Source organism: Gorilla gorilla, chromosome 6 (assembly GCF_029281585.2).
Source record: "Gorilla gorilla gorilla isolate KB3781 chromosome 6, NHGRI_mGorGor1-v2.1_pri, whole genome shotgun sequence".
NCBI lineage: Eukaryota > Metazoa > Chordata > Mammalia > Primates > Hominidae > Gorilla > Gorilla gorilla.
In genome coordinates this window covers 35857504-35884216 of record NC_073230.2, presented here as the reverse complement: position 1 = coordinate 35884216, position 26713 = coordinate 35857504, and the positions used below count along the sequence as shown (strand labels likewise).

Here is a 26713-nt window from a genome sequence, read left to right as displayed (position 1 = left end):
TTTTGATAGGCAAAATATTAATACTCTGAGAGAAAATGGCCAAAAAGCATAAACAAAGATGAACAATTCATAAATTGCCAGCATATAAATGGAAATAATGTTCAATACCCCTTTTAATCAAATAAAAGCAAATTAAAACAATTTTTGACCTAATAAACTGGCAACTATTTCTTTTTGACTACAATACCCAATACTCTTGGCTGAAAATCAGGTGTGATAGGCACTATTGCATAGCCTGAATATTCGTGAGGCAATCAGTACAAGCTGTTGTGAAACCGTTTAGCAAAATGTATCAACACCTACTCGTTGGAATAATTCCTTTGGAAAAATAAGAGATGCAGATAAAGGGTTATGTGCAAGATGGCTTATCACAATATCATTTATTACCAGGAAAAAAATCAAAATAGATGATGCAACCAATATTAAGCAAAATGGCTTAAGTACATTATAACAAACAGAAAATTCTAAGGCTATTAAAATCACATTTTCAAAAAAATAAATCATGACCTTGGGGAAATGTTCGCAAAATAATGATAAGTAGAAAAAATTCAAACACAAAACTGTAAATACTCTATGAAATATAGCTAGATGATACGGATGAAGACATAGATTATATGAAGGATATGTATCAAAATCACCATAGGTGATCATCTTTGGTTAGAATTTTCTTCTTCTTTTTTATTTTCTACAATGAGTATTTTTGAATCAGAAAACAGTAAATTTATCTTTAAATTTTAAAAAGAAGAAAGTTGAGGGAATCCCTGAACTTGAGATATAGCTATCATTTTTTCACGATTTTTGTTCAAGCCATCTAAAATTCCTTTATTCCTTTCTGACTCGGACAGGAACACACTAGAAAGATTTTAGGATTAGAATTGGTTGAATTCCAGTGTTAAGACTTAAGAACTTTTCCTTTCCCAGTTACTCTTTCAGGAAAAATAGATGGAGAGTGTTTTTCTCACAAGGTCAGCTTCAAGGGAAATTTGGAGGAAAGAGAAGTTACAAAGACCACTAATTTTAAATGGTGCACTCTCATTTGAAAATCCCCGATGACCGCTGTGTGCCTGCCGGCTTGCAAAAGAGCCACAAAACTGCGTACGAGCGACAGCCATAGATGACACAACTGAAAAATGATTGCTGCTTGTTTGAGAAAATATGCACAGATTATGCCAAATGACTCCTACACTGGGTGTTTTTCTGAATGAATTTCTTGTAAGTTCTGTCACATGAAACTAATACTAGGAATCCCTATGATCCAAGGACCTTGTTCCAGATGCATCTACCACATTGTCCTTGCCATTGGCTGGGCAAAACACACAACGCTCCAACTCCATATAAAACACATTGCATAATTATAACATCCTATTACAAAGTTCAGTGCATGTTTTTATCTTTGCCCAAACATGGCTTTTGGTTAACAGACATCAGAATCTCTTTCAGCAACAGCTCACTGCAGTATAGCTAATTCAGTCAGAATCAACAACCAAAAAAAAGCAAAAAAAAAAAAAAGGCATAGCTGTTTGCAGTCACCTCAAATCCTGCAAATGTTCCCCATTGCATTTAGATGTAAATCTAAACAGCTATCTGCTCACCATACCTCCAGTGACCCAGGCCCCCAACCCAGAGTTCATCTGGTCACACTTGCCCCTTGTCCACCACATTCTGCCCACACTGGACTTTTTCCTTTTTCTAAACCATGGCAAAGCTCATTCTCATACCACCAGAACTCCTCTGTACCTAAAATTTTCTTTTTCTTCAACTTCAAGTGACTGGAAGAGCTTTGTTTTCAGGTGTGGGTCAAAAAAAGTAATCAAGTGAATGGAGGATACATCAATCTGTGAACTGGCAAATTAAAATTAACATATTTTTGATTTTGCTACTCTTGCTTAGGAAAGACTGACCTTTGTTTACCTCCAATATTTGAAACGTACCTTTCAAATGCTTTCTTGCTAAATAAAGAGTGTAAATGTCCAAGCATGAGCCAGTGCCACAAGCAAAAGAAAAAATCAGGGTTGTTTACTGATTGCAACTCAAAATCTGGGAGGCTTTAACGCCAATTTTCCTTGCCTATCTTAACTGTCTTGGGGGAACAATGTGCTTACTTCTTTTATTTCTTTCGTTTCAAGTAGTGTGACATTATGAATGCCATAGATACAGCATTAACTCATAGTCCTGTTTACATGTATTGCTGTGGCAGGCAGTCTTTGAGATGTTTCCAGTGACCCGTCCTCTGGTACAAACTTGTATCTTCTTCTTGCCATAGGTACTGGCTAAACCCAATGATGTGCTTCTAATGAATAGAATATGGCAAATGAGATGGGATGTCACTTCAGTGATTTGAACCCAAAGAAAGTCTGAGACTCCCATCTCTTGCTTTCTCCTCCTTGGAGCCCTTGCTTGCTCCTGGGGAAGCCAGCTGTCATGCTGTGAGCTCCCCTATGGAAAGCCCCCCGTAGTAAGGAACTAATGTCTCAGGCCAACAGCCAGCAAGAATCGGAAGCCAGCCAACAGCCATACAAGTGAGCTTGGTGTGGATCACCTAAGGCCTGCAATACCAGGTGAGTCTGGAGGGAGATCTTCCCCCACTGAGGTTTGAGGTGACTACAGCCTTGGCAGGTATCTTGATCACTGCCTTGTGACAGATCCAGAGCAGAGACACAAAGAAACCACACCCAGATTCCTGACCCACAGAAACTCTAAGACAATAAATGTACGTTGTTAGGGGGACGATGCTAATGTGTCATACAGCAATAGCTAACTGATCCAATTGTTTACAAGCTAAGTTACATACTTGACATTTTTGTTATTGTTGTTGTTAGGATGCTAGCAAAAGAAAACTTAGCCCCCTAAATTATAAGGGTAAAACCTTAGATTGCATAGGGATAAAGAATATTCAGAACTACAAAAAATTAGCCAGTATTTATTCCCAAATAGCTATATTTTGCTACATCAATCATAACGGCCGCTCATAATTTGCATAGCATTTTAAAATCCAAGTGGTGTTTTCACATTCATGGCCATCGACTCCTCTTGAAGAGGCTGTGAAGTAGGCATTATTATTATGCCCATCTTACAGAAGAAGAGATTGAGACTCATCAGATTTCAAAAGTTCCTTGAAAGCAAGGACTTCCTCTCTCTTCTTGGCCACCATTTCCCCAGTGCCTAGCTCCACGCTTAGCACTGTAAATGCTCAGCTTGATACACAGTCGTGGAGTGGATGCCTCCCACAGCAATGTGAACTATAAAGATGGGGCCTCTTTCATGAATTCCCCAACAAACATATTCACACATCAATCGATCAATAATGTCTGTACATACATGTGTAATGTGTAATACACAAATATGTATCCATGGAGCCAGGGTGTGTGTTTCCAAACAACACAGGCACCTCTGAAAGCTTACTCCAGCTTTTTTAAAGACAGTAGAGAGATTAATTCCCTCATGTAATCCTGTTTTACATACAGCCCTATGCTGCCAACGACAGAGACCAAGAGCTCTTTTGTGAGCTAACAAGCCTTTCCTGGTAAAGCAAATCTCTTTCTTTCATTATCATTTCCTGTCATGTCCCAGGATGAGGCTGGAGGCAGCAAAGGAGGTGCCAGCCAGCTCAGATCCCGACACAACGCCTCTAACCCTTCCCTGTGCCCCCAGCACCTTGATAAACTTCGCAACTAGAAAGTAATAGGCCTTGTCAAAGGTCACTATAAAATAACCTCAGGCGATGTTAGATAAAGGTGTCCATAGAAATGCAACAAAGTAGCTGACCAGGAAACAGGAGGTGGGGGATTTTCATTAGGAAGTTTATATAAGCCTTAAATTCCTTTTCTTTTCAGAGTTTCAGCCAAGCAATAATTCCATCCCCAATGACAGCCCAGTCCCTCCTCAAATATTACCTATCAAAAAAGCGTTTGTTCCCAAGGCATGTGGAGCCACTAAATTAAGAAGATAAGAAAAGCAGTAAGGATGCTTCCTCTTACCAGGAAAGGAGGTGCGATGCATCAAGTGTAAAGTGTTACATTAATAACAGTCATTGGTTCTTTCAGCAAATATTGAAGAAGTGTCTTCCATGTGCCAGATGCTGAGAAAATGGTGATGAACAAAATATGCTTTATCCCTGACATTTCAGATTTTAGATTGTGGTGGGAATGTGGATTTTAATTATTTTAGGACGGGCACAGTGGCTGGCACCGATTATCCCAGCACTTTGGGAGGCCTAGGCAGGCAGATCACCAGAGGTCAGGAGTTCGAGACCAGCCTGGCCAACATGGTGAAACCCCATCTCTACAAAAATACAAAAATTAGCTGGGCATGGTAGCAAGTGTCTGTAATCCCAGCTACTCAGGAGGCTGAGGCAGGAAGAATCGCTTGAACCAGGGAGGGGGAGGTTGCAATGAGCCAAGGTTGTGCCATTGTACCCTAGCCTGGGTGGCAGAGTGAGATTCCATCTCAAAAAAAAACTTTTTTTTAAATTAAACTAAACATCACACAAGGAATATAAAATTGATTTAAGTGCCATGGAGGAAAAGTTCAGGACATATTGAGATTGGGAAACCCGGGGAAGCACGGATGGTCTAGGCAGAAGGGAAAGCATATGCCAAGACCCTGAGGCTGAGGAAGCTGTGGTCCCTGTGAGGACCTGATATCCCAGCGTGGCTGGGGCTCACTCCGGAAAGGGCTGTGTGCTGTGAGATGAGGCTGGCCTATTTGATGCCCAAGACTATGATCCTGATTCTAACTCTATCTGCAGCTGAGACCCCTTCCCTGAATTCCACTCTCAGCATCTCACATTGACTCAGCATCTCTTCACATACAACATGCCCAAAACTGAACTCCTGGTCTCCCGCACTGACCCTGTTCTACCTGCCGTCTTCCCCATCTCAGTCGATGACAACTTCATCCTTGTCTCAGGTCAAATACCTTAATATCTTCCCTGACTTCTTACTTATCTTCACAGCCAATCCATCAGCAAGTCCTGCTAGGTTTACCTTCAAAATAAGCCAAAATCCAACTCTTTCTCACCACCTTTCCCAGAACCTACCCAGTCCAGCCCACCATTGTCTCTTGCCTCCTCATGGGTCTTCCAGCTGCCACCCTTGCTCCTACACAGTCGATCCTCCAACCACAATGGAGGGCTTTATAAGTGATAGATGCTCTACCCAAAACTATCCAATAGCTTCCTACCTGGCTGAGATTAATATCCAGAGATCACGGCACGGTTTAAAGCCCCTGGATGATCAGCCACCCAGCAGCTCCCACTGCTTCCCTCCTTGTCTCTACATCTGCTTCCTTGCAGTTCCTCAAGCACACCATCCAAAACAGCAGGGCACTTGTACCAAGCAGCCCCTTACCTAGAAAGCTCCTTCTCCACATCTCCATAGGAATTCCTCCCTTCCCTGGTGGCTCTCCTCTCATATGTCACCTTATCTGAAAGTCCACCTTCCTGGACTATTCCAACTGAAACATGAAAGAGAACACTTGATCCACTTCCCTGGCTTTATCTTTCTTTTTAGCGCTTACTACTATATTAGGTGTTATTTACCTATCTATGGAGATTTTGTTTGTTTGGTTCACTGCCATATCCTTAGAACCTGGAAGGGTCCTAACTAAAGAGAGCAAAGATCCACCTTTAGTGATGCGCTTGGCTGGGTTATCACATAGCCATCTCCGGAAGTTCTTTTGTATAATATTATAAACCCAGAAAAGAAATAGATTGAGTGCCTAGTATCTTACTAAGATTGAGGCTTTGGAAATGCAAGAGGAGAGCGAAGTCTGGCTAGGAGGGGTGAGGAGGAGGGCAGAGTTCATGGGAGGTAGGTCAGTCTCTGGAGGAGGAGGGCAGACCCCAAGTCCCTGTGACAGGCACCGTGGGGGAAATACAATGTGTTGAGAGGAGGAAGGGCAGAGATAGAAGGAATAAAGTGTGAGCATATCCAAAACAAACTCAGTCTCTGTCACAATTGTGCCTAAGCTCAACCCTAAAGGAAGATTTTTCAACCAGCCTAAGGGAAAGGAGATTAATGTCGTCAGAGTATACATTTCTCTTGCCAAAAGATTGGTCGTGTGTTTTTTAGAATCATTTTTTAAAAATCCACAGCAAAGTTAAATGTCAAACAATAGGGGTTGGTTAAGAAATTATGGCATAGAAACTCAATGGAATCTTATGCATAATCATAGTTTTGAAAACTATGTAGCGACATGAAAACATGTCTGTGGTATAGTTTTAAGTGAAGGAAGCAGAATTTTAAAATATGTCAATGCTCTATTAAAACTATTTACAAATTATGTTCCTCTCTGCACAAAGAATGCAAGAGAATGTAAAAATGAAAAATCAGTTTTTCCTTAGGGTTATAAGACTCTCGGTGATGGATTCATTCACCTCCGTTTTTGATTTCTAAAATATTATGACAGTTGTCTTTTAGCAACAGAGTTTAAAATTAATGTGATACTGAGAGAAGGGGACTTCATCAGTAAACCTAAAAAATCTTCCTAGGGTGGTCCTCCAGGAACTCTCACCAGGCTGGTTAACATCTCATGCTGATTCTAGGAAGCTTATGGCAACAATGAGTGAGTGTCTCTTTAGTCAGTTCATGCAAAATTAATTTGCCATCTACTGTGTGTCACCATCTACTCTATGCTAATTCGATGAAAGAAGTCAAAACTAGGCAAGATTCAGTTCTTGCTGTCATGGAGCTTACAATCCAGGAGAGGGAGCTTATGAAAAACACAAAAATAATCACAATAGAAGATACATTTTCTTAAAACCATAAGAAAAAGATTAACAAAGCACTAAGGAATTAATTAATTTTGCATTCTGCTTTTGGTTTTGCAGATCAGGAGATGATGACTGAGATGGGCCTTGGAGAGTACTGTTTTCACAGGCAGGAGGTGAATGCAGCATGTCTGGGTGAATGTGTGCACGTGTGTGTCTGGAACCACTGTACTAGAGGATTGCAGATGTTCCAGGGAAGAACATGCCAGAGAGGCACTCAACACAAACCACAGTGGATCTGTCTTGAATATGGAGTACACCTACAAGGATGTGGCTGAGGGGCCTAGGGGCCTTGAGACAGGGCACCAGTGAAGGTTCTTGAAAAGGGAAATGGGATGTTCAGAGCTATGCAAGGGAGCAATTCTCTGTAGCTAGAATGGACAGAGTATGAGCTCAGGGACCAGACAAAACTGGGACCAAACCCAACTCCTCCAGTTACTGGTTTTGTCCCACTGGTCAAGTCCCTTATCCTCTAAGCCTTATTTTCCTTAGCTATAAAAAAGGGTAATTGTAGCCCTTTGCTAAGTTTGTTATGAAGGTTGACATAGTAGAGCAAGAGAGGAGTCTCACTAAAGACTCAATAAATAATTCTGCTCCCCTTAATTCTCAGTTAATAGGGGGAATTGGGTTAGAAGGAGACAGGGCAAGGACACTGCTAAGGCAGAGTCCAGAAGATGTAGCAATGATATGTTCAAGACTACCAAAGAAAAGGGCCAAGTCAGTGAAGGGCATGAAGCCTCAATCTGGGGGCCCAGAGGACAGTGGTGGCCCTCACTGAAATGGGTGTGTCAGGAGAAGAACTGGTATAAGGATGAGTTTGTGTTTGAACAATTTGAAAATTAAGGAAAAGCAGCAGTGCCTCTAGAGGAAAATGTCAAAGGCGCAGTTGGAACATGTCAAAGGCGCAGTGAAGGCCATTGCCAAGGAGAGAGGTGCAAGCTGGAGATACATATGATAAATGCTGTAAGACTGAGGTCTGAAATGCCCTATCAACAGCTACTCATCCCAAATATGCAGAGAAGCTGTTGGATCAACATGCCCTATTTGGCATGTATTCTAACTGAATTTAGCAGCCCATGTTTTCTTCCATGATGTGTTATCTTTTTTTAACAGCTTTATTGAGACCTAATTCACATACCACACAATTCACTCACTTAAAGCATGCAATCTAATGACATTAGAATATTCAGATTTGTGCAACCATCACTACAATTTTAGAACATTTTCATCACCCCCAAAAGAAATCACATACTCTTCAATGGTCACCCCTGAACTCCCCACCCCACCCCCAGTCCTAGGCAATCATGAATCTACCTTCTGTCTCTATGGATTTGCCTATTCTGGACATTTCCTATATATGGAATTACATAATATATGGTCCTTTATGGCTGGATTCCTTTTCTGAGCATGTTTTCAAGGTTCGTTCATGTTATAGTATATTTCAGTAGTTTTTTTTTTACAACCAAGTAATTTTTCAATATATGGATGCACCATATTTTGCTTATCTATTCAACAGTTGATGGGCTTTGAGTTATTTCCACATTTTTGGCCATTACAAGTAACCCTGATAGGTAGTGATGTTGGACATATTTTCATGTGCTTACTGGCCATTTGTATATTTTCTTTTAAAAATTTTCTGTGACAAAACAATCTGTACAATGAACCCCCGAGACATTGAATTTACCTATCTAACAAACCCACACATGTACCCATGAGCCTAAAATAAAAATTTTTTAAAAAACTGTCTAGTCGGATCTTTGCCCATTTTAAACTGAGTTGTCTTTTTATTATGATGTGTTTCTAAAATGCAGAATTTTGTCTTTTCATTGTGCAAAGCAAAGGAAGCACATAGACATAAATCATCCATCAACAACCAGAAAATCAGAATTTTTTTCCTTCCCACATTGAAACATTTATACTTAGCTTAGTGTGTGTGTGTTTATGGGAATGGGTGATTTTTGTCCTTGTCAGTAAATGTTAGCACATCAAAACAATAATTGTTAAGGCTGCCAGAGTGCCAAACTATAGTTGTATTTAATTCTTTCTTCTCATGGTTAAAAGTTGGTGTTAACCTTTCAGCATTGCTCTTTTACAAATCCTGGTGACAAATTCAAGGCCAAACCAAGGGTAATGCCTACATTAGCAAAAATTTGTCAGTCAGTGCAACATGTATATATCTATTTTTAAGAGTAGGCTTGTTTTGCTGTGTTTTGCTGGCTATGTCCATAGTTGGTAATTAACATATGGATCCCCATCTCCGAAGACTTGTTCCAGGTTTTTCCAGGGATCTATCTGAGGTTTATTTTCAGCATGTGCTAAAAAAATGTCTGATTATAAAACATATCACTCCCAATCTGCTTGTTCTCCTAGAGTCCCATTATTACCTGACCTGGGTGCTGCCTTCTTGCTGGACACACCTGCTGTAGTGGTTTGAATTGTGTTTTCCTGAAAGGAGATATGTTGGAGTCCAAACTCCCAGTACCTCAGAAAGGGACTTTCTTTGAAGATAAAGTATTTGTAGAGGTAATTAAGTTAAAATGAGGTCATTAGGGTGGGCTCTCATGCAATATGACTGACATCCTTATAAAAAGAGGAACTTGGAGACAGATATGCGAAGGGAAGACCATGTGAAGTCACAGAGAAGACAGAAGAAGGAGGGAGGCCTGGAACAGATTCTTCCTCACAGGCCCTGGGAAGGAACCAACCCTGCCAATACCTAGATTTCTGACTCGCAGCCTCCAGAACTGTGAGAGAATAAGTGTCTGTTGTTTAAGCCCCCGAGCTTGTGCTACTTTGCTACAGCAGCCTCAGGAAGCTAACACTCCCGGCCATACCCTAGCCTAGACCCACTGAGTGCCAGAGATGTGGTCGCCCTGGGAGGAGGGGGTGCCTTTCTCCCTGTGGAGCCACTCTCTGGGAGAAGTTACCAAAGCTGTACTGCCACGGAACCCAATAATGCACTGTACCTTTCAGTTACAGTTGCTCTTGGCATTTTTGTTCACAGCCATTTTCTGTTCTCAGGATGCGACACAAGCCTGTGGGCACTGGGCCAGAACCCATCCCCCAATTCACCATCCCCCAATTCAGCACCACAAAGGATGACCCAGACTTTCTTAGTGGGTCAGGCTTATCCTGACTCCATCTTCCCTACTCTCTGGTCCCCTCATCTTCCAGTTAATCAATCCCCAAGTCATACTGCTCTTGCCTCTTACATGGCTTTTGAATCTGGCACCATCATAACTCAAGCCCCCATCATCTCTTGTCTGGATAACCACAATAGCCCCTAACTGGGTTTTCTGTCTCCAGGCTTGCACCCCCTCGCTCTCCTCCTGAAACACTAAATTGCAGTGACTTACCTGGTACAAGTTCTACGAGGAGTGGGACTGTGTCTGATTTTGATCATGTATCCCTGGTACCCAGCACATAATAGACGCTCAGTTAATATTTAATGAAGGAAGGAAAGGAACTTAGGCTCAGACAGGGTGCTGATATTTGTGTTGGAAAGGAGCTGCTTGGTTTATTTGTGGTTGTTGCTGCTTCTTAGTAACAAAGAGCACACTTGCTTCCATAAGTGTATGTGGCTAGCATGGAGGCAGAGAGGACGGACAAAGAGAAGCAGGAGAAAAGGAAGAAGGGAGGGAAGGATACCTGAATTCCAGTTATATGTCTGGCACTTACTTTAGCTGGGACTGCACATACCACTTAAGCCCTGGGATTCTTAGTTTCTGCATCCACTAAAATGGGAAGGATAATATCTATCCTTCATATTTCACTGTGTTGTTATATCACCCTAATAAGATAATTTCTATTAAATTACTTTGAAACTCCTAAACAATGTAAGGTGTTATTAATCAGTGGTTGTCTAGGTATGGGCTATTGGGCAAACAGGCAGTTACTGTCATAGAGAAACATAAATGAGAATCCAATGAATGTGAATTTCCATTCCGGATTATACACTTCACCGGAAGTTCATTAGCTCTGGTTACTTTCATAGCTTAATACATGTAATGTATGCACCAACACATGTAGGATGAACCACATGAAACTGATCATATTCATTCAACCACAGCAATTTCAAGTTCATGTGTCCATATAACCACAGCATCGTCAAGCATCATTATTGAGCCCAGAGGTTTTTTCATTCTGGAGTCCATGGCTTCTGGGTCCATGAACCTTCTCATGAATATTTGCCTATACGTTATTTTCATGAAAACTGGCTCATAGCTTTTACCTAATTGTTTAAAGTGTTCATAATCCAAAAAAAGCCAGGAGCAACTGGCCCAGCCCTCCTTCTTACTGCTTCTAGAAACTCTTCCTATAATAATTCTGACACCCCATGCCAGGGAGGCCACTAATTTCTGAGACAGTCCTTTCCATTGATGTATAGGTCTACTTGTTCCAAAATTCTTCCCTCTTTGGAGCCAAAAGAGCAAACCCAGCACACTCCATCTCTCCACACAGCAAACCATCTCCTTCCTGCAATTTTCACTGTTTTTCCCCGAAGCACAGAGAATAAGTCAGAAATAGTATCCTCTTGTCCACAGAATGTTCCTTGATATTATGCACAAGCCTGGGCCTCCTCCTTTCCGAGTCAAATATCTCTAATTTCCTCCACCATTCCCCCTGTGATCTGTCTCCAAAATTTTCAACTCCCAGGTTGTCCCCCACAAAGCAGCTTCTCATTGGTCAGTGTTACTGTGAAGTGTGGGTTTACATTCCCTGACATAAACTACAAGGCTTCTTGCCTGACTTTTTTCATTGATCTCAGTTGAGTATATATATATATATATATATATATATATACACACACACACACACACACACTCTCTCTCTATATATATATGGTATTATATATATATACCATATATATGGTATATTATAGAGAGAGAGAGTGTGTGTGTGTGTATACATATATATGGTGCTAAAGGCTATCAAGTAAATTTCTTAAAAACTGCTCAAATAAGGTCAAATGCATTTTCAAATGGAATGGTACAGCTTTCTACACACAGGGCTCACCCAGATCCAAGCCAGAAAAGAGGCATGCAGTGTTACGTGCCTGGCTTTTAGCTACCCTGGATTCTCCTATGTGTCAAAATCACATCACACACATACCAATGTCATCTGTCTACATTATCCCAAAGTGCAAAAGTCCTGTTTAGATTTTTGACCTTCCCATTATGACAGTAAAGTGGATGCATCCCCAAAATCTCACAAATCACTACTAAAGAACTTACTCACATAACCAAATACCACCTGCTCCCCCAAAACCTATGGAAATAAAACATTTTTTAAATGTGGTATATGTATACCATGAAATACTACTCAGCCATAAAAAAGGATGAAATCATGTTTTTGCAGCACCTTGGATGGAACTGAGGCCATTATCCTAGGTGAAGTAACTCAGAAATGGAAAACCAAATTTCTGGATGTTCTCATTTATAGGTGGAAGCTATGCTATGGGGTATGTAAAGGCAGACAGAGTGGTATAATGGACATTGGAGACTCAGAAGGGAGAAAGTTGGGAAAGGATGAGGAATAGGAATCACCTAGTGGGTGCAATGTACAGTATTCCAGTGACAGATGCACTAAAAGCCCAGACTTCACTGCTACATAATTCATCTACGTAATCAAAACCACTTGTACCCCTAAAGCTATTGAAATAAAAATAAGTGAATGCAAATTTAAAAAAAAATTAAAGTGGATGCATCTAACTTGAAACAAATGGTCTGTACACTCTATTTTCCCCCATCTGGGGAATGGGTACAAGCAAACTTTTTCCCCATTTCTTATAACTGTGGTAAAATATATATAACATAAAACTTGCCACCCTAACCTTTTTTTTTTTTTTTTTTTTTTTGAGATGGAGTCTTGCTGCAAAGCCCAGGCTAGAGTGCAATGGTGCGATCTCAGCTCACTGTAAACTCTGCCTCCTGCCTTCAAGCGATACTCCTGTCCCAGCCTCCCGAGTAGCTGGGACTACAGGCATGCGCCACCATCCCCGGCTAATTTTTTGTATTTTTAGTAGAGACGGGGTTTCACCATATTGGCCAGGCTGGTCTTGAACTCCTGACCTCAAGTGATCCTCCTGCCTTGGCCTCCCAAAATGCTGGGATTAAAGGCATGAGCCAGCATGCCCGGCCTCACCTTAACCATTTTTAAGTATGCAGTTCAGTAGTGTTAAGTATACTCACACTGTTGTGCCACCAATCTCCAGAACCCCTTATGTTTTTAAACAAGCATTAAATAACTACAACTATCTGAAGGAATATAAGACTTCCTAAATAGATCTCCTAAAATATCTTCTAAATGTTAAATAAAGATAAAGCAGCCACATGATTTACTCTTAAGCCTTCCTTTTAAAGATACAACCACGTTTGTGCTTAAAAAAAGGAAAAAAGAAAGAAAGCACATTTCCTGGAAAGGATAAAAATGAACTTTAGGTTAAAGACTCAACCTGTCTGTCTTAAGAATGTCCCTTCCAAAGGACATGTCAAGTAATTATATGTACTCTTTTTCTCCCTGATTTTTGTAAGTGCTTCCAAAGCACATGAAAAAAAAAAAATTGTACTTTGCCCATGCTGCCTCCATCCAATCAGCAGACATTACTGTTTTGTTTTGGTTTTTTAGTGTTTGAATGGTTTGGAGATCAGCATGGGCATTTCGCAAAAAGTACAATTTCAAATTACATGCTGCTTCATGGTGCCAAAACACTGCACCCTCATCTTTGATGACGTCAACACAGCACAACCCTAAGAATGGTGGTTGTTAGTCACCCGATTTTGCAAAACTGGAAGACAAAATTGTAAACAATGTGTGCTTAGACAGGCCTTCTCAGAAAAAAGGAGTGTCTTAAATATGGTTTCAATTTTTTTAATCTCACAATATCTTTTAATCAACAATATGTATCTGAATCAATGTTACAAATAGATATTTGGCCAATAGGAGTTACAATGTGTCCATAGGCATCCTAAAAAAAATGATAAGCACATTTGCAAGTGTATGCCCTACTAACATTCTGGTCCTCACTGGCCCAGGTTTTTATTTATATACACATTTATTTTCATATAAGCATAAACACCATAAGCATGTATATGTATGAATATTAAAATTGCTTTAAATTTAGCATGATGCTTGGAGGAAAGAATCCAAAATAATCACTCCCTGGCACTGGTCGAAAATTGCACTATTAATCAATAGCTCACCCATCAAAGACACAGAAATGCAGACAGAGACTGCAAATGGCCAAGCCCAACGTATCATCATTATTAGGAGAAAACAAAAACCAAATACTTAAACACAGATGGCTCCAGACCAAGTGTGAAGACAGTACATTGGCACGACAAGGGCTAAAGTGTTTTGTAAAACATAATTTAGGAGCTAGGGCTAGAGTCTATCTTGCTCAACAAATGAATCCGTACAGGCCTTTGCCTTCAATCCCCAAAACAGATGAGTAACTTACATCATTAATCTCATTGTCTCTCCACACAATACTTTTAACAGTCAATCACAAAGTAGCCTGAGAGAAAGTTTCCCTGGATACTACCAAAAACACAGGTTTGCAACAGATGTCTCCATGCAACTTTTAAAACAGATTCCATGTTAAGAAGTTAATATATCCTTATGTATTTACTAATCAATCCAGCTACATGTAGCCTGAAGCTGGAAAGTAAGAGGTATTAGCAAGGAAACCATTTAACTGCAAATAATGCATGGGAAAGCACCTGAAAGAATGTTATTTATAAATACAAAGACAAGTGCAATAGTACAAGCAATTGGAAAATCCCTACCTGGAAGCAATCCAAAGCAGTGCTTCTATCTGGAATATCTGGAATACATGGCACTAATAAATGTGAGCTCTTTTCTCATACCGACCACCTATCTAATCAATGAGCAGGATGCCTAGCCTTGGCAATCTCTTAGTTTTCCCATCTATAAAATGGGGATTAGAGCTATGTGTTAATAAATGAAAGCTAACATTCTTCCAATGAATGACATTACAGAAAACACAAATATCACCACAAAATGTAGAAAAACATGTAATTTTATATTTAAAACTAGTTTATAGTCATGCTTTAAAGGCGATATGGTCGAATAGACATGTATTTGGACATAGATGGCTCTGCAGGGGATAAGGAGAGAGAGGGTCAGAGTGAAATGACTCATGAATTCGGGGATGCAGAGGCTCTCTGTAGCGTGAAGTCACAAGAGGCTGACACCAAGGTCTCTCCTCCCCTCCACAAACAATTCTGTTTGTAGACTTCACAAGAAGGTGCGTGAGGAGTTTGGAAATTATTTTTTATTTTATACTTTTTGCATCCTTTAGTGAATGCACAGACTGGTGTATTATAAAAAAACAGGTATATTAAAATTAAGCATTCTGATGTGCACTGAAAAACATTGATTCTTCTAATATTTTAAAAGGTGATAAATAAAAATGAATACCTTAAGTCTAGGAGGTTATAACTAACATCTTGACATGAGAAAATCTGGTCTAGGCAATAACACAAGTTTGTTCAAAGCTTGGAAGGAAGAAAATTCTGGGGGATCCAGATGTCTCAACTGGAGTAAAAATTTCCCTCCCCAAACAACAAAAGGCAAGTATCTGGGGCAAAAGAGTAAGCTGGCAAAATACTGTAACTGAAATGTGAGAATCCTGACCTTTTCCAAAACAGAGGGTTTCTACGAGGCTACATGTAAATCAAATCCTAAATTAAGATTTCTAGTGAAGCAGACCATTTAAAACACCCACATTTGAAAGTTACACAAAACAGAGCCCATTTGTGGTGCAAAGAATTATCGTCTAAGTTATTCATTCTGTAAATTTTAATCTTTATCAGTTATATTTTCTTAAATATGTGTTGCAGGGTGCAGCATGCTTGTAACAACTGCTTGCTGCCCTTGAACTCTGAATGAACGCTTTACTGCAATCCCTTTCCTTAAATAGAACCATAGAATATTAGAGTAGAAGATTCCTTAGAGATCAGTTAGAACTGTGGTTCTCAACCTCTGCTACACATTGGAAACACTTGTGGAGCTTTTAAAATATACAGAGGCCCAGGACTTCACCCCAAACCAATTAAATCAGAATGTCAGAGTGGAAGGGTATCAGTGTTTTTTAATAGGTTCCACAGGTGGTACTACTGGGCTGCCAGGATCATAAACCACTGATTTACCCTGTGTTGTCTGATACCATAGTCACCGACCACACGTGGATATTGAGCACTTGAAATATGGCTAGTCCAAACTGAGATATGCTGTAGTTGTGAAATACACACTGGATTTCAAATATTTAGTACCAAAAAAAAGAGAGAGAGAGAGAGAGAGAATGTAAAGTAGTACATTAACATTTTTATATGGATTATATGTTTAAATGATAATATTTTGGATATATCAGGTTAAATCAAAGTGTTATTAAAATGACTTCACCTGTTTCTTTTTAACCTTTTTAATGTGGCTACTAAAACGTTTAAAATGAAATATGCGGCTCACATTTGCGGCTCTCACTACCGGACAGTGCTGGGTGAGCCCGACATTCTCATCACAAATGAAGAAACTGAGGCAGAGAAGCATAATAAGCTCAAGGCAGCTCTCTGGGGATTGCGTCTCTCCTCCAGTCTCAGGCTTCTCATTGTTGCAGAGCCACGAATGGACAGCGCTTGTTATGCCATCAGTTGAATTTCAACTCTTCTTCCCCCCTTTTGTTTCGCTAATTGTTTCTTCTAAGATTTGATATAAAAATCTATTTTCCTTATGGAAAAATATCTCTGCTCTGCTGTGTACACATTTGTGACTTGTTACTGCAGGATTATTCATCAAGGCAGAGTAGTTGAAATGGATGTTAAAGAATGAATCTAGGAAAACACTACCTGAAGGAAAATGCAGAGAATAGACAAAGAGAACATTTTGTCATGCTGTAGTTTAGAAAATGACCCTGGAGGCCCCCAGCGTTCCGACAGTCACCTTCGACACAGGATCATTCCCTGATATGATTTTAGAAGCTTGAGCCTAAAATATTGTTTCTCCTCCTAGGAGTCAGTGTTTTTCTGCACAATGTTGTCATTGCAGTGAGGCAAATCAGACCCTTCATGATGGTGCACCTCACCATAGCTAGATACCCTGGTGGAAACGGACTTTATCCCATTGCCTTCTACTGTCTGATGCATGAATTAATACCTGGCCAGTCAGAAGCCAACTTACTTAAAGGAGAAAATCTTGTTTTGATAAATGAAATGGTCCTACCAGATCTGGCAAATAGAGATTACATGTATTTCTTCTAATAGTCAGCTAATTCAAACAAAAACAAAGATTTTGTTGTTGTTGTTGCATGTATTTTTCCCCCTTAGGAAGCCAACAGAGAGAGGACTGCATAAAACTGGCTGAAATGTGTTCTATTGGAGAAATCATGCCTGCAACACAGGAGCTCCTCAGTGTAATAAAGGAACAAAAAGAGACCTGAATTCTGATATAAAATCGCATGCAAACAGCTGGAGAGGAAACCTGTGGGTGAGGCCAAACAACACATGCAGTAGGTGCATTCAGGATTTCTATTTAGACATTGTTATTCCCCATCTTAAATACAGCACAGCCTAAATATCATCTTAAATCAAATGTGTGGTGCTCTAGAGCCCTCTGTGTTGCATGCATGAATTTTTTTGGTTATGATTGGTCAAGTTTTGCCAGTCAAACCTCAAAGAACATACTTCCAGACTCAATTCACTTCTCATCACCTCCAAACACACTCATGTATATCCATCTGGAAAGATAATGTATTACAGACAGATCCTAGGCAAAGGTACACCTTCTAGAGTGAAAACATCACCCGTTTCTCTATTTGACAAAAAATGTTATTTATTTTAACTTTAAATAATATTTCAGATCCCATCCTCACAGATGATAGAGAAAAGACAGGAAGTAGAGAAAGTCACTGCCTTGTTCTTGAGACAGTCTTTCAGACCATTTTTAGTCCTGCCTGGTTTTTACTCTCAAATGAAATCTGGATGGTGTGGTTTTACAGGGTATGTCTCATAATAATGATGAAAAAAGGAGAATTTAAGTTAAAATTAATTAAGGAGGCCCTTATTAGAAAAAATAACATTGCAGATATTATATAAGAATGAATGAAATAGAAACTACAGTTTTTATGATTAAGGTGTTCATTCCAAAGATCTGATAAAAATTTGTCTTTGAAAGATTAGTCATCAAAAGGCTTGAAAAGAGTGAAGGATACAAAGTCATAGGTTATGCCCCATTCCTGACAAGGGCATTTATGGCAGGAGCACCCGACCTGGAGGCAGGGACCAGGCTTCTCAGCCTGGTTTGGCTCTCTCTAGCTCTGGGCCTTGGGTGAGCCAGGGGTCTCTTCTGTAAAATGAAAAATTGGTCTATCAATCTGAGGCCCTCCCCTAGCCCTACCATCCGCGTAAAGCCATAAGCCTTTGTATCTCACCATCAGAATCTCTAGGCCTAAAGGAACTCCCTCAAATCAGTTCTAGTCAAACGCCAGCCTGGTAGTTTTCAATCCTTGTTAAGGATTGAAATCCTAAAATCTTTTTAGAGTTAAGATCAGAAATGTAACCTTAAGAAAATAGAAGAAAGCAGCTGAAATATGTATTTTTAAAGTGATAAACTGATTCTGATCTATTTCTCGGGGGGTGAGGGGGAAGGTAATACAGTGAACTTGGAAAAAAGAAATATTGAAATGTCAATATAATATCTTTTATGGGTTCAAGAATTTATCCTAAACTTTATCTTTTACTGTGACAGTCCCAGAGTCCTCAATAAGAGCTTCAAAAATTTTAGTGGGGTTTCTGGAAGAGTGCTATCACTATCTGGAAATTTCTAAAAGGCTTCTCTCTTTCTATAAAAAAAAAATTCCTATGTTAAATCTATGATTTGTGATTCTCAACAATGGAATACTAATGGATACTCAAAAAACACTAATTGCTCATTTTTTCCCTAATTATGAAATGTAATAATTCTTTAGTGAAAACACTAAACATGATGTCATTTCTAAAGTGCCAGACTTTGTATTTAAAGCATTGCCACAAAATAGATAGCTTACTTAGTTTACAAATAGCAACACAAAAAGGGTCTTCTGTGTCTTTAAGTCTGTTTAGCATAACCGAAAGTGCTTCTTCCTCACATTTAGATATTTAAGGCAATTGCCCCCCAGTTTATTACCTTATCTCAATTGTATAATTTTCTTAAATAGAATTCAGAGAAATAGTCATAGATTTAAATTTTTAAACACTAATTAAGCATTGGTTGATTCCCATAATACAGCTGGTAGTCAAAGTGGACAAGATAATGAATTGACTGAGATCACTGTTCCATCTTCATCCAAGAAAGCTGCCTCTAAAAAAAAAAGACCTTAAATTGCTGTAGAAATCCAATTTGTAAGAAGCAAAAGAAGCATATAGATGGGAAACACCAGCCAGGATCACATTAATTTTGTGACTAACTGCATTGCTTAGAAGAAGAATAAGGAGAAGGAGAAGGAGAAGAAAGAAAAGATGACAAAAATAATAAGTCCACTCAAATCCCAATTTTAATCCAACAACATAACCAGAAGAAAATGAACTACAAATACAAAGTTCACATCTTAGTGATCTAGTGAACATTACACACCCAAAAAATAATTTTTAGCTTAGTAAGAAGTAAACTCCAATGACAAGAAAATATTGTAGGATTGTGATACCTCATTGTTAAAAAGTAGATTATAGTAAGAAATTGGGAGTCTAGGAACTTGCCATCATGGAAACTCCATGATTGATTGGTTTTGAATGTGCAGGTGTGGGAAACTGACAAATCGTTGTAACAAAAATCTTCAACTTACTAGAATTGAAAATCTATGCAGGAAAAGTCTCTCTGACAAACTACCATTCATTTAGCCACCTATTCAAATAAAAGCTGTGACATAACAGAGATCTAGAAATAAGGGCATGGTTTCCAATTTTTTGTTGGAATGTTCTAATAAACTATCTTCTCAGGTATAAACTATATAAGGTCACGACTGACCGCTAATTGACAGGCAATTTATGGGCACCAGCAATTTACATTAAAAATAGTGGGCTTGGAGATATTTTCGAATATGTTTACTATGAGTGAAGTTGAAAAATAAAAACCACTATAATCAGTAAGGATTTAAAAATAAGCGATCCATATAAAATGCTATAAGCAAAGGAAAATGAGAAACATTTCTGGGGAGACACAAGTGAGTTTTATTATTCTTCTTCTTTTAAGTTTTAAAACTAAAGTAATAGTTGATATTCAACCCATAGAATCGTCCTTCAGGGGCATACACATCTAGGTTTGAATGCGGAAAACTGTTTTATTGTTTTTTTTTTAATTTTTAGGTTTCTTTTTCAAGAACTTTCTTATTAAAACTTAAATACTTATTGAAGTGATTCATGAAACCTCACGGAAAGGGGAATTCATGCTTGACACATTACTTAACATGCTCCATAGCTTCCCCACTGTAGTTCATATGCTCCTGAACATATTTTACCCGGGAAATAATAGTCTTATTCACACACACACACACACACACACACACACATCCTTCCACATAAAATGCTATAAGTCCCAGGAAACTGACAAAAGCAACATTAAAATTTTGTGCAAAATCTAAACTCCATTTCTGAATTCCATCTATGAAAATACAACATTGGTTCTATTTAACTAAGTGCAAAGTTTTCTCTCTGTTTAATATGCATAATAAACATCATCCTTACCATTATCTGTAGAATAAAAGCAGCAACGTGTTGCTTCCTGCAGTCACCAAATCAAGTTTTTTCTTCCTTTCTTTCTAGTAACTTCTGTTTCACCAGCAAGATTAGGAAGAAAATAAGTCTTGAGTATTTGCCTCAGTATTTCAGACCAGAAGATAGTGAAACTAGCTTTTAGTAAAAAGAACAGGTCTGGTATTTTACAATTACTTCTGCAACCCAGAGGTACCTCCTAGAGTCTGGTACCTCCCTCGTTCTCTAAGTTTCTTTTAGTAATGAGACTAATTTTTCCAGTAGTCTTGAACTCCCTAGATTTAACTGACATGGAAAATGTGACTAAAAATTTGTGGAACTGTCTAGCCTCCAACCCTACACAGAATCAACTTTGTTGTAAATGTTGAAGAACACCTCGCAAGCAGCTACATGCTCAGTTTATACTCCTGCGCTACGCAGCAGAGAACACCAAATAACAGTGCGCCATCTAGTTAGCAAGCTGCAATCTCCATGCTAGAAGGGGGGACACTTTCAAACCCTGGGAGTTAAGAACTTGTCAGGGTTCAGCTGCTCTAAAGGTCCAATTGTTTGTTTAAATAAAAAAAATATCGCTACTGAGATAATCCACATCTAGTGGATATGGGAAAATTTAGGTTATAATGGCACTACAAACTTTTACATCTAACTTTGATTTACAAGATAAAAGCAAGTTTTAAATTAAAAGGGCTTTCTGTTAATAGAGCTTATTATTCTGAAGACGGGAATGATTTTCTTCGAAAGTTGTCCCTGGGTGCATGCCTATTATCTTTGCTTTTCCCCTTCCACTAATGAGCATTTATCTAAAGAGCCTGTTAATCCTCTGATGTGTGCTTCTGGTCAGAGGTAACAGTTTGAATAAAACCACTAATCACTGATCACTAAATCACTGATCATTAATCACACTTTCCAGTGCCCATGACTGGGCCATTTTTTTTTCCTTTAAGTCTATGCATCACAAACAAGAAGTTCAACATTTTCGATGCACATATATTGTATGGAGGTTACACTATTTCATCTCTAGATGTGAATAAATACTAAATCCTGCCACAAACTTGGGGAAGGATGTCAATTAGACCCCAGACAGGAGTTTCACAAATGCCTACCCTACAGCATGGCTTTCGCTTTGAAGAAAGTAGATCTAATTATAAGAAAACATGTGTTCTTCAAGAAATTCCCACATATTTGCAATATAAAATTTTCTTTATTTAGTCTTCACCAACTCCAAATCAGGGACCACTCCAATCCCCTCTTTCCCTCTATCCAAAACTCTGTTAATACTTTTTTTTATTTAATTTCTGCTGCACACCTCCCTCACCCACCCACACCCCCCCCCCCCCCCCCCCCACCGAGGGTTCTTTTTACTTTGATCCCTTGCAACAAGTCATACACAGGGTCTTTATTTCAACTGCCAGATACGGAGGTTCTGACTCAATTCAATGACTTACGTATTCGACTTCCTCTTTCAACATAGAAACTTAAGGTTAAGAGCTAGAAACTAACGCACGCAGCAATTTATTGTATGGAAGTTTAGGTTCAACGACTCACATTCCCTCACTTTGGAAATGAAACGTTTAGTCTTGATCCTTTCAGCTAAACCTGATTTTGTCAGCATCCCTCTTCTGCTAAAGGGCAGGCACTATGTAAAGTGAAATACTTTGTTTGCAGTGGGTGTATTGCTTTCCTAAGTCACCACCACGAGGACAGAGTATTATCATAACGCTTGCAAACATTTCCTGATTTGCCTTTTCTATCAGGACTAAGCATTTTCGCCCTAGAAGAGAAGGCTTGCTGGTGCCTTTCTTAAATACTACAAAAGGGCAGATTGCGCGCTGATCAGGTTCAGTGGTCCCCTCAGACCCCAGAAGCTTTTACCCACACTCCAGGGACCGTGCTCGCCCCAGGGAAAGCTGTAAAAAGGCGGGGGCGGGGCTAGAGTGATAACGCTGTAGACGGGGGAGTGGTGGAGAGGGAGGGGTTGGGAAGAGAGGGCAATAAAGATGCCCAGGGAGCCGGCGATTGCACGAGTGTGTTGTGGGGAGGGTAGGGGGATGCAAAGCAGAGTTGCTTTGTCAGCATTCTAAGCTCCTGAACCCTTGAGGAGCTCAAGCCGTTAATCAAACACTTACTGGCCTGCAGAATGACGTAATGGACCTGTATCCAGTCTTTATTCCTTGACACATGTCAGAGAAGGAGGGAAAAATAAAAATCAAACACATTCTGCAGACTGACAACGAAATGTACAAGTAGCCCGCTCCAGTCCCCGGCCTTGAGCAAGCATCAAGTGGGGGCGGCACCGGTCCAGGGAAAGTTGGGGATGGGGGTGACAGTGTGGACAAGGTCTAGGGCTTTATCTACCAGACGCCCCTTAAAAATAAATCTATGGCAAAGAAGAAGCGGGATGCAGCTGCTGAGAGAAAACATCTCCTTGGTTCCTTCCTTCGCATCTTGCCCCTCTAAGAACTTCGTGAAAAGTTCAAGTGATTCTGCCGAGAATCTGCCGCAGGGGGAGACTCCGCCGCCAGGTCTTGGGAATTGCCTGGGCGCCGCCAAGGCTCGAGCCGGAGCTGTCATTTGGGGCAGCGGCCGGGAAGAGGTAACGATGCCAGCAAGAAAGCCGCGGAGGCAGGAGGCGGCCGGAGGAGTGGACTGGAGCGGACGGAGCCTCGCCGCTCTCCAGCCCGGAGCGCCTGGAGCGAAAGCCAAGCGCCCTCCGAGGGCGACCTCCCCTCCCCGGGCGCGCGCCCACCCGCTGCAGCCGCCAGCCCGGCGGGAGAGGTGGCAGCTGCAGCTCCGCACCGGGGAGAGCGAGCCCCCTGCGCGCGCGCCCACCCGCCCCCTAGGTGACCCGGCGTCCTCGCCGCGCCCGCTGGAAGTTTGCAAACTTTCTCCGGGGGTTCCGCCGCCACGCTGGGAAGCTGGGGACGCGGGGGGAGGTTCCTGGCTCGCCGTCTCCGCTGCCGCTTGACCGCACTTCTGGAGGGCTCCGCACCTTGCCAGGTCTCTGGAGGCAAACACACACCCCCGATTCATAACTGGTCCCCGCGTCAGGGGACTCGCGCGCTCCCACACACGCACGCACGCCGGGCGGACTCGGCGCCGGCTCCACGTTAGCATCCCTCCAGGCGCGCGGCGCGGCGGCCACCGAGCGCTCCGGCACTCACGCGGCGCGGGGTCTCTAGGGTGGCCTCAGGACACAGCCGAATTCCACAGTCTACCAGCACTCGGGGCCGGACTTCCCTCTGGTCCGCCAAAATGTTTACAAACACAGATCACCCTCCAGAAAAAAATGCATCGCATCTTCCCTACTCCTTGCCCTGTGACCTGCCCACTGGACCAAGTAACCTCGCGGCTGCTGCCGAGAACCAACCCCTGCAAACAAGTACACTCCCGAGATGGCTCCCGCGGCAAGTGCAACAAAAGTGGCTAAATGCAAAAGCCCCAGAAGTGGCCGAGCCGTATTTTTAGGAACTTACCAAACAAGTGTGGAGAAGGCAAGAGCGGAGCCCGGGTGAAGGGACCACGTTGGACTGAGCAAAGATTACAATACATTCTATTTAGAGTGCATTACATCACCCCCCCGGTGACGTCACGTGGGATTCCTGAACTTCTAAATCATTGCGGTCCGCTGAGGAGGGACGGAGCGAGGGGCGGGGCCGGCGCGTCGAGGGGGCAGGCCCCGCCCCGGCCCCGCCCCGACCCCGCCCCGACCCCGCCCCTCCCGCGCGGACCCTGGTGCACCCGCCCGGGAGCGGCAGCGGCGGGGGCGACTGCGCAAGCAACAGCTTGCAGAGCCCAGCGCCGTGTGACACGGCTCCCTGACATTAGTGGTGTGAGTCAGCTTGGAAACAATCCTTATGGTTTCAGACAAGACCACGGAGGAGGCGCGGGCGTGGGCTCTTCTGCGGGGAGGGCCTGATGGGATTTGAAAGGTGTAGGGATGGGGGTAGGGGAGAGGTGGGGAGGGGGATGCTGAAGGATGTGGGAAGAGACTTTGCAAACAGAAATGCAGGACGCTCCTCCCTCCCCCACCGGAGGATGTCCAGCTCCTTTTTGCTTGCGACAGTCATGACCTCATTTCAGTGTTCCCTGCATCCTGGCTTCTCAGAGCACTCACTTGTCACCCCTTCTTCACCGCCCCCCCATCTCACCTCCTCCAGGAGAATAACTTCCTTATGGTGCACACTCTCATGAAATACACAGCCCCACCCTTCGCGGGACCCCTGCTTCATGCGTCTGAGAAGCTGTAGGGAGAGTTGCTCCTAAGGCGAAAGGTGAATCACAGCTAGAGCCAAGTGATGAGCCTGATTTAGACACGGCGTCAGAGCCGAAGGGGCCCTTGGCTGTCACTTCCAGAGCCTCTTCGGTAACTGGCCCAAGCTCACGGGCTGGGAAGCGGCAGAGCCAGGGCCAGACTGCAGGATCCGGGCGCCTGGTCTGCAACGAGAGGAACCTGGCGTCTCCAGTATCCGGCCGTCACCATCACTGTCACCATCCCCCTGCTGAATTTCCTTTCAGAAGTTCTCCCTTTGAGTAGGATTCAAAGAGAAGGCATGGGCTAAATCCAGCCCTATTCTAGACGACCAATGCCAACCTCGCAGCCCCTCACACCTTACAAAGCGCTTGCGACCACGTGAATTCCCTTGTTTCTCACACCAACCCGGGTACCAGAAGTAGGACAGGTATTATAATTATCCCCATTCTACAGGTGAGCTAAGGCAGACACCAGAAGGTTGGGGGCTGGCCTGAGATCACTTGATGAGCAAGGGGTGGCACTGGGCCCAACTCAATCCCTGTTTTCAAGCCCAGATCCCAACCGGGCTCCTTCATAGAGCCAGAGGTAAGCATTCCCTTCTTGTGGGTTACTGGTGGTTGGAACCTTTGCTAAGAACACATTGGCTGGGAGATGGAGCTTTGCTTAGAAACAGTTTAGCCCTCGTTAATAAACAATAATCATTTCTGACATTTATGTAACATCTGACATTTATATAGTACCTCTCATCCCAATGCGTCACAACCATGACGGTGCAGTTTGCCAGAGAATCATGACTGGACTGGCTAGAAACTGTAATACATTGCCTGGATTGTCACATACTTCTGAGCTGGTTTTGACATACTAAATGGAAGAGCTTAGCATGTTGTTTCTGTTTTTAAGTGTTTAAATGGCCCCTTGCCCTTTAGTGTTCCTTGAAACCACAGGGACTGATGACTGTTTGATCCTCACAGCCTTATTCAGAGTTCATCACTGAGTTTTCTACTTATTGTAGAAATAAAATCATTGCAATTTCATGCAAAAGGTTTCTAGCTGTCATATTACAGACTGAGATTTTTACATATTCCAGATCTCACACACACACACAAATCATTTCTAAATGTAAACTGAAGAAAAGAAGAGGTATTTATTAGTGTAGACTCTAGTGTCAGCCTGCCTGAATTCAAATTTTAGCTCTGCTACTTGACGCCTGGTTCTCAGTTTCCTCAACTATGAATGAGGATGGTGATGATAACTACAGCGACTCGAGTTAAGAATTTTATTACTTGAGTTAAGAATTGTGCTTGGGGCCGGGCACAGTGGTTCACACCTGTAATCCCAGCACTTTGGGAGGCCGAGGCAGGTGGATCACCTGAGGTCAGGAGTTCGAGACCAGCCTGACCAACATGGTGAAACCCCCGTCTCTACTGAAAATACAAAAATTAGCTGGGTGTGGTGGTGGGTGCCTGTAATCTCAGCTACTCGAGAGGCTGAGGCAGGAGAATCGCTTGAATCTGGGAGGCGGAGGTTGCAGTGAGCTGAGATCACACCATTGCACTCCAACCCGGGTGACAAGAGCGAAACTCTGTCTCAAAAAAAAAAAAAAAGGAAAAAAGAAAAAAAAGAATTGTGTTTGGCACAGGGCAAATACTATGGAAGCACTCACTCTCTTTTTATTAATAAAGGTATTTTGGCTAATGCTGTGATAGGTGGGCATTTGGTGATTTTTTTTTTTTACAAACTTAACTAAATAAATGAAAAGGGAACCTTTACCCCATAATTCCCCCAGCCCCACATTGCCTTCTGCATGTGTCATCTGGATCAAGCAGCCTCTCATCTGTCAAATGCGCTGGCAGAGCCCCTGTGTTTGTGGACTCACATTTCTGCCTCATGCTCACTCAGTCTCTCCCAGGATTTCTCAGAGCCAGAGTTTCA

At 41.7% G+C, this 26713-nt stretch overlaps 1 protein-coding gene across 5 annotated transcripts in view; it reads right to left on the bottom strand.

Moving 5' to 3' along the window:
* The window catches only part of CREB5 (cAMP responsive element binding protein 5), a 415936-nt gene extending 391842 nt beyond the window's left edge, over positions 1 to 24094 (bottom strand). For 2 of the 5 annotated variants that reach the window (XM_063708435.1, XM_055347246.1), the window contains exon 1: positions 24003 to 24094. Coding sequence is in view for 1 of the 5 variants with exons in the window: in XM_055347245.2 (XP_055203220.1) it covers positions 20503 to 20505 (3 nt within the window). In the remaining 4 variants the exon portion in view is untranslated. Of the gene's footprint in view, positions 1 to 20502; positions 20903 to 24002 lie in introns of those variants that run through there. The other 3 variants (XM_063708434.1, XM_063708433.1, XM_055347245.2) reach the window with 2 other exon arrangements.
* Positions 24095 to 26713: the final 2619 nt, after the last annotated feature.